The sequence below is a fragment of the Humulus lupulus genome, chromosome 4 (assembly GCF_963169125.1).
Source record: "Humulus lupulus chromosome 4, drHumLupu1.1, whole genome shotgun sequence".
Classification (NCBI taxonomy): Eukaryota; Viridiplantae; Streptophyta; class Magnoliopsida; order Rosales; family Cannabaceae; genus Humulus; species Humulus lupulus.
In genome coordinates this window covers 188088695-188102712 of record NC_084796.1, presented here as the reverse complement: position 1 = coordinate 188102712, position 14018 = coordinate 188088695, and the positions used below count along the sequence as shown (strand labels likewise).

General features: G+C 32.9%; 1 protein-coding gene across 1 annotated transcript; it reads left to right on the top strand.

Moving 5' to 3' along the window:
* Positions 1-6433: 6433 nt before the first annotated feature.
* On the top strand, positions 6434-13545 carry LOC133832735 (protein DETOXIFICATION 45, chloroplastic-like). The gene is made up of 9 exons (XM_062263043.1): positions 6434-6515; positions 6941-7037; positions 7131-7231; positions 7521-7684; positions 7924-7995; positions 8106-8222; positions 8326-8421; positions 8522-8643; positions 13316-13545. Exons 1-9 carry the CDS (start codon positions 6434-6436, stop codon positions 13443-13445), a joined length of 981 nt encoding a protein of 326 aa, XP_062119027.1. The 3' UTR covers positions 13446-13545.
* Positions 13546-14018: the final 473 nt, after the last annotated feature.

The following is a 14018-nucleotide window of genomic DNA, read 5'->3' as shown; positions in this document are numbered from 1 at the left end:
GATCTAAGAACTCTAAAGAGTAAAAAGAGAAAAACAATATTGAAAATATATATATCTTAATCTTCAAAGGAAGACAAATATATATAAGTATAAGTTTTTGGTGTAAAAAAAACTAAGACCACTAAGGTCTATTTATAGTTTCTAACTATGGAGATTTTTCATTCATAAACAATGTGGGACAACAAAAAATTACTATTCATTAATGATTTTTTCTAACAATCCCCCACATGAATGAAAATTGACACAAGAATAACCAACAGATGGTTTAGACCTAGGTGATAGAGTTCAACATTAGAAACCCGCATAGGATAGGTAGGTGTTACCCTTTGAACCTTCCCTTGTGTAAGTATATTTACTTTACTGGCTGATCAGTAGACGCGATGTTTTTGAACTGTTCTGCCGTAAACGGTGATATACCACACACATGAATTTTTCCTGACATATATTGGTTCTCAATATTATGTTCGTTTTGGCCCTGAACATTTCCCTGGTTCTGCAAGAGATATTCTAGGAATTGAGCCTTTATTCAATCCTATAGAAGCGGCCCATCTTCTCTCTCACATAGGTGATTTTCTTAATTAAGAGTAACCCGTATTACTCTGCTTGACATTTCGATGCATAAGAAATCATTAAAAGCATAACTTAACCTTTTCCTTACGGTTATCACTATTTCATCATAGGAATGGACAATGAGGATAACCCCCACAGTGATCCAACATAGTCTTTACAGTTTTAGTTGTCCCTTTGAACCTAGATCTTGGGATCTCCAATCAACTAGGTGGGGTGTCTACTGTATTGACTTTATTCATTCATGGGATTTAGACCCATTCCCCTCGATGATTTTTCAACCAACTCTCTATTTAACCCTTTGGTTAGCGGATCTGCAATATTATCCTTTGACTTCACATAGTCAATAGAGATAACTCCAGTTGAGAGTAGTTGTCTAATGGTATTGTGTCTACGACGTATATGTCTAGACTTACCATTATACATATTATTATGCGCCCTACCAATTGCAGATTGACTATCGCAATGTAAGACAATAGCTGGCACTGGTTTAGGCCATTTTGGAATATCTTCTAAAAATTGACGAAGCCATTCAGCTTCTTCGCCACACTTGTCTAAGGCAATAAACTCAGATTCCATCGTGGATCTAGCTATTACAGTTTGTTTAGAAGATTTCCATGATACAGCTGCACCACCGAGTGTGAACACATATCCACTCGTAGATTTTGAATCTTTCATATCAGATATCCAATTAGCATCACAATACCCTTCAAGTACTGCTGGATATTTAGTATAGTGCAGCCCATAGCTACGAGTAAATCGCAAGTACCTAAGTACTCTTGTTATTCCTTTCCAGTGGTCAGACCCTGGATTACTCGTGTATCTACTCAGTTTGCTAACTGCGTAGGCTATATCAGGTCTTGTACAACTCATTAAGTACATTAGACTTCCAATAATTCTAGAGTACTCTACGTGAGAGACACTCTCCCCTTTGTTCTTGAACAAATGTAGACTCGAATCTACAGGGGTTCTGGATACACCAGAATCTTCTTTGTTGAATTTCTCAAGAATTTTTTCCACATAATGTGACTGACTTAGAATGATCTTATCAGATGTCCTTGAGATTTGAATCCCCAAAATGACATCTGCAAGACCCATATCTTTCATGTCAAATTTTGAGTTCAACATACTCTTGATAGATTTGATCATCTTATCACTGCTTCCAACAATGAGCATGTCATCTACGTAAAGACACAAAATGACATAGTCATTATCTATTTCTTTAACATAAATACATTTATCGCATTCATTGATTTTAAAGCCATTTGCCAGCATAGTTTGGTCAAATTTCTCATGCCATTGTTTTGGTGCTTGCTTTAAACTATATAAAGATTTCACCAATTTACATACTTTTCTTTCTTGACCTGGGGAGGAAAACCCATCGAGTTGTTCCATATAAATTTCTTCATTTAAATCCCCATTTAGAAAAGCAGTTTTCACATCCATTTGATGTACTTCAAGATTGCGTAACGCAGCAATAGCAAGTATCATCCTAATGGAATTTATTCTCGTCACAGGAGAATAAGTGTCAAAGTAATCAAGGCCTTCATGGTGCTTATAACCTTTAATTACAAGCCGTGCCTTATACTTATCAATTGAACCATCAGATTTCATTTTCCTTTTGAAAATCCATTTGGCCCCTAAAGGCTTACATCCTGGAGGAAGATCTACTAACTCCCAGGTGTGATTTTGAAGTATGGATTCAATCTCACTATTAATAGCATCTTTCCATAAAGAGCCTTCAGTGGAGTTCACAACTTCATCAAAGCTTTGAGGTTCACCTTCTAGCAAATAGGTCAGAAAATCTGGACCAAAAGATTTTTCTGTTCTAATTCTTTTGCTACGTCTAGGTTCATCCTCACATTCTTGACTTTGACCCTGACTATTTTCAGCAATAGTCTCATGTGTTCGTTTCAGCGAACTTGAATCCTCTTTTGATCTAAGAGGAAATACGTGTTCAAAGAATGACGCATTTCTGGATTCCATTATCGTGTTTTTGTGTATGTCAGATTTTTTAGACTCATACACCAAAAACCGATACGCACTACTATTATGTGCATAACCAATGAAAATGCAATCAATAGTTTTTGGACCTATTTTTTCCATTTTTGGTAAAGGTACAGCCACTTTGGCAAGACACCCCCACACTCTTAAGAATTTGAAGGAAGGTTTCGTTCCTTTCCATAACTCATAAGGGGTCTTATCTTCTTTCTTTTTGGGTATCTTATTTAAAAGATAATTAGCTGATAAGATAGCTTCTCCCCACATGTTCTGTGGCAATCCAAAACTAATCAACATCGCATTAATCATCTCTTTCAATGTACGATTTTTTCGTTCAGCAACACCATTTTGCTGTGGTGAATAAGGTGCAGTGGTTTCATGGATGATTCCATTTTTTGCACAGAATTCACGAAATGGTGATTCATACTCACCACCTCGATCACTTCTCAACACCTTAATATTTTTGTTAAGTTGATTCTCAACTTCAGTCTTATAGAGAACAAATTTCTCTATAGCCTCGTCTTTGCTTTTTAGCAAATACACATAGCAATATTTCGTGCTATCATCGACAAAAGTAATAAAATACTTATTGCCTCCCCTTGTTTGAACAAATTTTAAATCACATACATCGCTATGGATTAAATTTAGGGGTTCATTATTCCTTTCAATTGTTTTGAAGGAAGACCTTGTTAGTTTTGCCTCAACACAGGTTTCACACTTATGATTTGAATCAATGTGGAATTTTGGTATGTGATTCAAGTTAATTAATCTCCGTAGAGTATCATAATTAACATGTCCTAGTCTACTATGCCAAACATTGGAAGACTCAAGCAAGTAAGTAGAAGAGTTATTAACTTTATTGATAATTGGTTTAACAACCATTACACTGAGTTTAAACAACCCATCAGTTACATAACCCCTTCCCACATACATTCCACTTTTGGACAGAACAACTTTGTCTGACTCAAATACAATTCGGAATCCGTGTTTGTTCAACAGTGAACCAGACACTAGGTTTTTCCGGATCTCTGGTACGTACGGTACGTTGTTCAGAGTCAGCTCCTTTCCAGAAGTTATTTTTAGTATCACACTTCCTTGACCCGCAATTTTAGATGTGGCAGAATTTTCCATGAAAATCTTCTCGCCATTATTTACATGTTCAAGAGCTTTGAACAGACTCTTGTCTGAGCATACATGCCGAGTGGCCCCAGTATCAATCCACCACTCCATTGGGTTGGAATTTACTAGGTTTATCTCAGACACCATGGCTGATAGATTTATTAGATCAAACTTAAAGAAAATTCTTTGGTTAGCCTGGAAGGGTTAAAAACCCAACCATTCGTGGTCTAGCCTCTCGTAGAATATTTCTTTGAGTATTTATTAAGCCTCAAATATCTCTACTAGATAATTTCCAAAGAATACTAGAAGAAGGGTCTAGCCCCTGCCTCAGCAGTCTAGTTTCTTTGAAAATATTCAGTTCCCAGAACTTCTCTAGTGAAATTTAAGTTAAAACAAAAATTTTACAATAACAATATCTTTCAATATATAGATATAGAAATATCACTGATAGATATATTAAACATTATAATAATATAAAATATATCTAACATTCAAATATTATATTTTAACAATAATCTGTTTTAAGATTGTAGGAAAATCATAACGTATATAATACTTGAATAAATGCAATATGATAAATACAATATTTATATCTACTAAATTAAAGATACATAAATATTATAATTATAAATAATACAACATAAATAACTATAATATATATAACAATATTATAATTATAAATAACAATATAAATAACTATAATATATATATAACAATATTATAATTATAAATAACAATATATAAATAACTATAATATAAATAACATTATAATTAAGTTAGACAATAATTATAAAGAAAAAAATAAATGCCGAGGCCTGTGTAACACACAGTTTCCTTAAAACAGATTCGCTGCCTCTACGAGGTTTCGACGTCTATCTCCCAGGATACAACAGTGAACGACAAGTAACTCAATTACTTCGCCAAACCAAATATGCCCGAACTCTATCACACTCCAACAGATCTAAGAACTCTAAAGAGTAAAAAGAGAAAAACAATATTGAAAATATATATATCTTAATCTTCAAAGGAAGACAAATATATGTAAGTATAAGTTTTTGGTGTAAAAGAAACTAAGACCACTAAGGTCTATTAATAGTTTCTAACTATGGAGATTTTTCATTCATAAACAATGTGGGACAACAAAAAATTACTATTCATTAATGATTTTTTCTAACAATATTTAGCTCACTCTATATTCTCTCTTTCTATCTTAATATTCTATTATGGCATCAGAGTCACAACCCACAATCCCTGCTACCACATTTATCACTAATGCTTCTTTTCTTACCCCACAAGCCCCCTTCACTCCAAATGGCTCTCTCGATTTCCCTATTCTCAATAAATAAACTTCTTTTTCTATTAAACTTGATAGCGCAAATTTTCTCATCTAAAAAAATCAACTTTTGAATGTAGTCGTTGCTTATGGTCTCAACAACTATCTTGATGGCTTCATCTTTTGTCCTCCATGGTTTCTCAATGATAATCCCACCACACTGACTCTTGCATATATATATTCGGGTCTCGTTTCAATAGATTTCTCATTAGTTGGATTTATGCCTCCGGATCAAATCGCTCAATTCACTAAGACTAAAGAGATATGTGATGCCCTTAAACAAATTTTCTCTGCTTCCACCATGGCTCGCGTGTCTGAGCTTCGAACCTCACTACAGAACATAAAAAAAGGGTCTCTGAATCTTTGAATATTTGCAAAAGTTCACCTCTATTTGTAATCATCTTGCACCTATTAGGGAACTAGTTTAATGATTGAATCACTTGTCCTATCTCTTATATGGAATGGATCGTGAATATAACAGTGTTGTCACTTCCATTCTCACTTGTTCAGATAAACCATTTCCATAAGAGGTACACCTAAGCTATAATTTTAGACTTGAGAGACAATATGTTGCTGAATAGATCCCTAATCTTTAAGCCAATGTTGCTAAAACCAATTTTCGCCCAATTTTCCAAAACCTGAGATTTCTTTTCTTTTTTCAACATACTTATCGACCTTATACACCTTCTTCTCACTAGCCCAATGTAATGCCCTATTACCCTAGAGTCGTTACCATGAGATTTTAAAATATGCCACACTACACCAAATACCCATTTCCATAACACATGAATATAATACTAATAAAAAAGTGTTATACTAGAGCACTATAATGGGCCACTTTGTGAAAAAAAGGGCGGTAATAATACACCATCCCGTGCCACTTATATTTTTTTTCATTTGTGACCTGAAAATTTGTGAGACCCGAGAGAGACCCAATTCTCATACCTTTTTTCCCCTTCTCCTTCTCGTCTCTCTCTTCCCTTCGCCCTAGCCGCACTCCTGTAACCACCATCATCCTCAGCTCTGACCACCTAACCACCATCCTCACTGTCGTTTTTCTCCGAGCTAAGCTCCAAATCTCAGGCGCCCGTGAACCCAACCCTCGAACCAAGTGACCCCAGGTGCGAGCCCACCTTTGCGTGCCTTCGACCCAGTGCGACTTCCATTCGCGGGCCATCACCAAGCTTACGCCGTTGAGGAGAAGATGAAAGGTTCTTTTCATTTTCCTTACGACATTTTGTTTGTGATTCATCGCTATCCCTCGTTTCCGTAAACTGTGTTATATGATCATAGTGAAGTAATTTAAAATTTCTTAATAATAATAATAATAATAAATTAGTGATCTGTCCAAAATTTTGCAAGTTTTTTAAGCTAAAGCCCTTTGTCCATAGTCGAGAAAAAGAAGAAGAAAAGATGCAGCAGAGAAAATCCACATATGGAAGGCCTACTGGAACGAACGGTTTCGATTTCTCCTACTGCATGGTCGTTGAATCTAGTGAGTTTCATCTCCTATTTCGATTCAATTCAATTTTCATTTCAATTTTTAGTCTGATTTAATCTCTTTTGTTCTACCTCATTAGACCCGACTTTGGTTCTACTGTAAGTTTTTTTTTATTTGAATTTGAATTTTCGGGTATCAAAGAGTAGCTGAAGGAAAGTCCCACCTCTCTAAGCTAATTTTTGTTCAGGTATATTTGAATTGCTTGCTTGTAATTTATGCAAATCATTACAGCAATTTCATCAAGTAGCTGCTTCATTTTACTTAGTTTAATTTGTATTTTAGATTTCATAAACCATTCAATTTGACAGAACTATTGAAAATCATATATTTTGTCTTCAATTTGTTGTCCTTGTGTTCTTTTCCATTTCTTCAAAGTTGAACCACTCTTCTTGTCAGTTCATGTGGTGCTGTGTATGCAGGTATTGGGAATCTTGTAGCTCTGATTTTGTTTTCCATACTTATTTATTCTTTCCAAATGGGTGCAACTAGTGCAGCAATTTCCACAGTTGTGTCTCAGTACGTGTTCTTTGACTAGCATTGCAAATTTTCTTTAGTTTTTGCTGTGATAAACTCTTGACATAAGATCTTGCTCGAATGTTTATATTTCAGATATGTTGTCACATTCTTAATGCTATGGTTTCTAAATAAGAGAGCAATACTACTGCCTCCAAAGATGGGATCATTACAATTTGGAGGATACATAAAATCAGGTAAATTTGGTTTTGTTTTTCATTTTTTTCTTAAAATATTAAAAAATAAAAATAATCCTTATGTTATTGAACTTCCCTCTTTTGTATGAAGATGCTTTCTTGTCTTACAATTTGACTAAAGCATAACCAGTCAGTTGATATATAGTATGTTCTGTTTTTTAGTTTACCTTTCTTTAGCAAAAATATTACCCATTTCTCTGTTTTAGACATGTTGACCTTTTTCTTTGCCTGTTATAACTAAGGTGTTATATTTTTATTTGATTCTTTCATATATTTTGGGATGTTATAGGTGGTTTTCTTCTTGGAAGAACTCTTGCTGTTCTAACAACCATGACTTTGGGGACATCAATGGCTGCTCGTCAAGGCCTGGTTGCAATGGCTGCTCATCAGATATGCATACAAGTATGGTTGGCTGTTTCACTTCTGGTTGATGCTCTGGGTGCATTTGCACAGGTATTATCTCTTTCTTTGACTTATATTGCTTGCTATAATGTTTTGATCCTACTAAAGTTGCCCTTGTTTTGGACCACTAGTTTTGGCAAAGTTCTGCTTATTATTATTGTTTTTTTTTTTGCTCATACTGGTCAATAATAGAGGGATACTTTAGTTTTAAATCTGTTGAAATTTCTCTCTGCATAGTCAGCGTCTGCACATGATTTGTCTCTGTTAATTTATGAGTTGTTTACTTGTAGGCTTTGACTGCAAGTTATATGTCTAAAGGTGACTATAAGACAGTGAAGGAAATTGCTCACTATGTGCTGAAGGTAAGGTCTTTTTTTCTGCGTTAATTATTTATCGAGTTTTCTTGTACCTAAAGATTTTTTAATTTCCTACCCATTGAGTTTTTATACATTTTAATTTAACTGTCTATCAGGTAGGATTGGTCACAAGTCTTGCCTTGTCTGCAATTTTGGGTCTATCTTTTGGTTCATTAGCTACTCTGTTCACCAAGGATGCTGAAGTACTAGCAATTGTTGGTACTGGAGTATTGGTATGTGTATATTTGTTTTTCATAAGTCTAATTGCTTTTCATTTGCCTTTGGGTAACTAGCCATGTATAGACTTCATAATGACGCTCTCTAAAACTGTTACAGTTTGTCAGTGCTAGTCAACCTCTGAACGCACTAGCTTATGCTTTTTATGGTCTCCATTATGGTGCTTCAGATTTTGCATATGCTGCCCGTGCCATGGTATGCTGAACTTTTGAAAATCTCAAAAATTTTATTTTTTGGGTCTGATCCGAAGATTGCATATTTTGCTCATTTTGACTACTGTTTTTTTTTTTCATAGATGGTGGTGGGAGGAATGTCTTCTGCATTTTTGCTATATACTCCGGCAGTCATTGGTCTTCCCGGGATTTGGTTAGGGCTGACTCTGTTTATGGGTTTGCAGGTGGTGGCTGGATTTTACAGGTATGCATACAATATTTGAGTTCCTTTTTCTTAATTAAAACAATAAAAGACATAAAATTTATGATGAAGCATGAACTATGGGATTTTCAAACTCTTATAAATAGCATTCTATATTGCTTGCTATAATGTTTTGATCCTACTATGTGCTGAAGGTAAGGTCTTTTTTCTGTGTTAATTATTTATCGAGTTGTCTTTTACCTAAATATTTTTGAATGTCCTACCCATTGATTTTTTATACATTTTAATTTAAATGCTTGTGGTGATTTCATGAAATGCAGAGAATGAAATTCTTGAATATATTATATGGACTACTGAAAATTTGTTGCTGGTTCACTTCATCTGTCTCTGTGTTGCCTTCTAGTTTCTTTTAAGGATCTTGATATTATATTATTTTCTTGTAGAACTTATTTTAAAGCATACTAGAGCTTTTCTAGTAAACATATTAATGGTTTCATATGTGTACTTACTATACATAATGACTACTGTAATGCATGTAGGTGAATTGGATTGCTTACTTATTTCTAATGGTTATATTTGATAATGGTTGAAGCGTGTCTATGAGTTTAATTTGCTATTTTGTATTGGAATGAAAGATAATTAAAAAGTGGAATCTATTTTTGAACCTTGTTTGCTTCAATCTACTAATTGCTTACAAAAATAGAAGAAGCTCTATTCTATTTTTGATTTTTTTTTCCTATAAGCTAATTTTTAGTTTTGTACCTCTATTGTTAGTGGTCTTGGAATTCAGCGATAGCGGATACTCTGTTTGGCAGTGGAATTTTCTCTTCGTTCATCTCTTAGCTTATTGTTTCTCTTTTGTGTTTTTTGATGGTTTAACACAATGCTATCTTTTGGGCTATTAGCTTTCTGATCTAAACAGCACAAAGGAACAATTTCTATCAAATATTACTTGATGTAAATACTATGCTTTAATTTATCTTTGACTTCTTTCACTTTGCTTAGTTTATGATTGGTCTATTTTTCAAAATAAAATAATTTACCAAGTAAACAATAGACTTTATAGCATGTAATTCTTGAGACTAGTATGAATAGAACTGATTTTTTATTAGAGAGCAAGCCTTATTTTTTTAATTTGTAAATATGATTTTGTTTTTTAGCATTTGGGTTAGCATTTATAACTTGAATTTCAAATTGGAAGGTCACTTTTGTTTTAATACTATGAAAATTTCAGGGTCATGTATAGTTTCTCCTTGAAATTAACATGATTTTACTTTTCATTATATAGTTTCTCCTTTAATTTTCTTGATTTGACCTAACTGAAGAGTTTCTACTTATATTTTTGTTGTTATTGAATTTTTGGAGCTTGTTTTCCTTGGTCAAAAATAAAATTTTATTTTAGCAAGAATGAAAAAGATAAAATATACTGTAGTTGTTGCATCACTTTATGTCTCAATCAATTGTTAGTAACTTGATCCTGGGAATTGGTAGTTTAGTTTGTTGGCTGGAATTTCATTGCATTAGAAAGCTTTAAGACTGCATCGAGCATAATATTTGGTTGACATGTCTTTGCTTACAACCTGGTTAGATGTTTGCTTCATAATGTATAATGATATGACTTAAGTCAAGTTTTTGTGCCATGCTTGCTTGATTTCTTGTTGTGTTAATAGTATGTTGTTGAATGTGGTGATTTTTTTTTGTCTAAAGTGGCTAAAATGATTCTGCTCTACTTTAATATAGTCAAGGCAAACTATGTTATAAATTATGTGGAAGAACGTTTAAATTGCATTTTATTTCAGTAGCTATTAATTTTGATAAACACCTCATAGGAATGGAGGTGTTCATTGTGTGTTCTTTTAAGAAATCATCTAGTCTCCTGGACTTGTAATTCACTTTTATGCTATCTTCTCTTCATAGTTTTGACTAAATAATTTCTATTCTCACTGCTATTAAATGTGAGAGATGTCTTAAATCCGGATCATTAATTGCTTTGAAATTATTTTTATCATCTTAAACCCTCTATAAATGTTACCAAGTATTTAGTTGCATATAATTATCTCAATTATCTATTGATCAAAAAATGATTCTATTCTTTCAGATCTAACTTGAATCATGCTTATACTTGTTGTGTGCAATGCTTGCAGTTTGGATTTTATTGTGATTTTTTGTGAGCTTATTTTTATGTCAAGTTGAGAGCATGGAAGCTTGTTAACTTGGCACTTTAAAATTTCTCACATTAATAGGCTTATGATGCTACCTTGTTCTATATTACTATGTTCTGTACCTTTAGAGGATTTCGAGGATGAAGTCTCTCTTTTAATTGCTGGAGACTCATGGTTCTTGGTTTTGACAATGGATAATGATGTAGGATTTTTGAAATCTGATCACAACATAAAACTAAGAACCCACTTCTGAATTATCTTAAGTTGTTTGATCTCACCAAGGAATTATCTTTTGCTGCTGGTTTTAATGAAGTTTGAAGTGGTTTGGTGCTATTATCAGTAATCCTTCCATAACTTTAAATTTCAGCCAAATGTACTGAACTATTGTTGTGGCTGGAAAGCATCAATTATATGTTTGTTTTGTTTTTAGACAGAGCAAAGGGAATTACTGGCTTTGATTTTCTTGTTCTTTTTTCACTTATTGTTTATGTTCTTGATTTTATAATTATCATTTTTCTTGCTCTCATTGGTTGTCCTGAGAATGAGGATAATGAAAAGTTGGGTTTCATTTCTTTGTTGTTTGTATTTTTGTAAGAAATCAACATTCAGAGGATGGGGTGATGTCTTTTATTTTATTTTTTGAGATGCAGAGGCGATGCTTTAAAAGTATTAATTATTATCAAATGAGTTGAGGTATTTTTTGAGCCAAATATTGGTTTGGTTTTGTGATTGGAGAATAGTGGAGTGTATGTATGTTGATGATCATATATTGCTATATCGTATAGAGAGAAAATGAACTCTATTCTTGGTGTCTGGAGTGTAGAGAGATTTATTCTTCTTCTTTGTTTATGATAGACATACAAAAATTCAAATAAAGAAGACTATAACTTAACTATCCCAAAATTGAGAATAGTTTCTGGTAACATACTGTCCTTACTCAGATAAGGTAACAAATAATAGGTTAGTATGGTATCCTACATTTTTGATTGAAAACAGATGAGAGAAACAAAATAGTAAGCAAAGTATTATGGAAACTGGAAAGGCTTCTCAGATTAGCTGGGGGCTGATGCCATTGTCTTACATATGAATGGTCTAGAATCTGTGAAATTGAGACACTAAAACATAGCTAACAAAGAATAGCACCACATTAACTGAACCATTTATTACTCATGTAGAATAAAATCACTCTGTAGACACTAAAACACAGCTAACACTAGAATATTTGATTTTTACATACCTGATCTTGCAACAAGTTTATATGTTTTATCCTCGTGCTTAGTTAAAATCACTCTGATTGTTGCAGCAATCACAAGTGCATGTACAAAGTGCATAGTTTGAGGTTTTCAAATAGGTTGCTGCATTTTTTTTATGCAATATTTTTTCATGGCAACTTTTCATTTGGCTAAATTCTTATTTTCTTTCCCAATTTCCGTGAGCCTAGTTCATAGCTCCTACCAGTTTTTCTTCTGGGTTTATTCTGGCTATATAGTGGCTATAGTTAAGGTGTTTGGTCAAAGGCAGATCTCTTTAATGCTTTAAATTTTGTTATCTATGTTTCTGTAAATTCTCTTGTATTCGGACCAATTGCAGCGGCGCAGGAAGGGACTCCTCCAACAGGTTCTGTCAGCTCTCTTCTTTCTTTGTATTCAACTTTTTCTTTGTTATTATCGAATTGATTGAAAGCTGAAATAGTTATTATTGAGAAGATTGAATGCTAAAATAAATAATATAGAATTGAGCAGTGGGTTTATACTTTATATTTTTGTGAGTAATTGATGTGGTTACTGGTTTATATATTGCTTAATATCTTGTTTCCACTTGAGAAGATTCATTTGGACATTTGGTTTCAAATCTTTTATTTTGCTCAGCTTTTCATTTTTAAAGCACACAAGTGTTTGGCAAAATGTGTAAGAGAATATTAAGAATATTTGATGTTTTGAACTTATTGTTTGTTTCACAAAATGTCTCAGAGAATTATAAGCATATTTTAAATGATTGTTTGTTTGAATAGTAAGAATGTCTCAGAGAATATATATATATATATATATGTCATGATCTTTGTAATCAATCTCATTTTTACACACTAGAAAAAACTAAGATCAGTTGGGCAGTTTACAATTGGATTTTTGCCACCCGAAATATACATTGGTTTGGTTGAACACTATAATATACATGTGTACCTATAAGATACAAAATAAACATATAAGAATCTGATCTCACTTGGCTAGTGGTTGCTCATTTTTTTTTTCTGTTACCAGAAAAAATATTTGGACATGGAAGTAGTGTGTTCGAAAGTTTCAAACTTTGGATTATTTTGGCTTTTATTGATTGTTGCTTTTACTAGTAGGCAGAAGTTAGGCCTTGTTTTAAGTTGCATGTTTTGTTGCTTCAGTCGTTGTTTTGTATGGTAGTACATCTTTCTATACCCTGCTGTTTCGTCAAGTTTTGGAGTTATTACAAATTTAATTTAAACTTTATATGCTTACAGGTGGAAACTAGCTTAAGTCTTATGTTCTTAATAATAAAAGGACTTTTTTTTTTACAATGTGCAGGTATATTGAGATGATTTCTTTGGAGCAATTTTTGACAACATTTGTAGTTGAGGCCTTTAGAATGGAAGAATGTATTTCACTAATTTTTGTATACATTTCTTGTTTTGTATTTAGTGATAAAGGAATCTGAATTGGGCATAAATTCTGTTGTAATATGATTTCTTAAGCCTAGACTAGTAGACTAAATATTGTAATTACATTTGAGTAATTAATAAAATCTATTTATGTTACCTTATTTCGCTTCAACTTTCATATTTGTTTTCCTAGTTTTGTGTAAGTAAAAAAAGATTATGTTTCTCTAAGCTAACACAAAAAATGTGTTATACTAAAGTATAGTATAACACAAAAAATGTGTTATACTAAAGTGTAGTATAACACAAAAAAAGTGTTATACTAAAGTGTAGCATAACACAAAAAAAGTGTTATATAATCGACTATAAGTGTTATACTAAAGTGTAGCATAACACAAAAAAAATGTTATATAATCGACTATAAATAACATAATTAAACACTTATCTATATATTAAAATAACACAGAAATTGTGTTATCGTTGATAGTACAATAACACAGCTGTATAACACTGATAAAGTGTTATGTAAAGTACCCTGACCTACGATAACATAGTCGGTCTTAGCACATCAGAAAGTGTTATCGTATGTTTTGATAACACATTTTCGGTGTTATTAAAAGAATTTTTTCTTG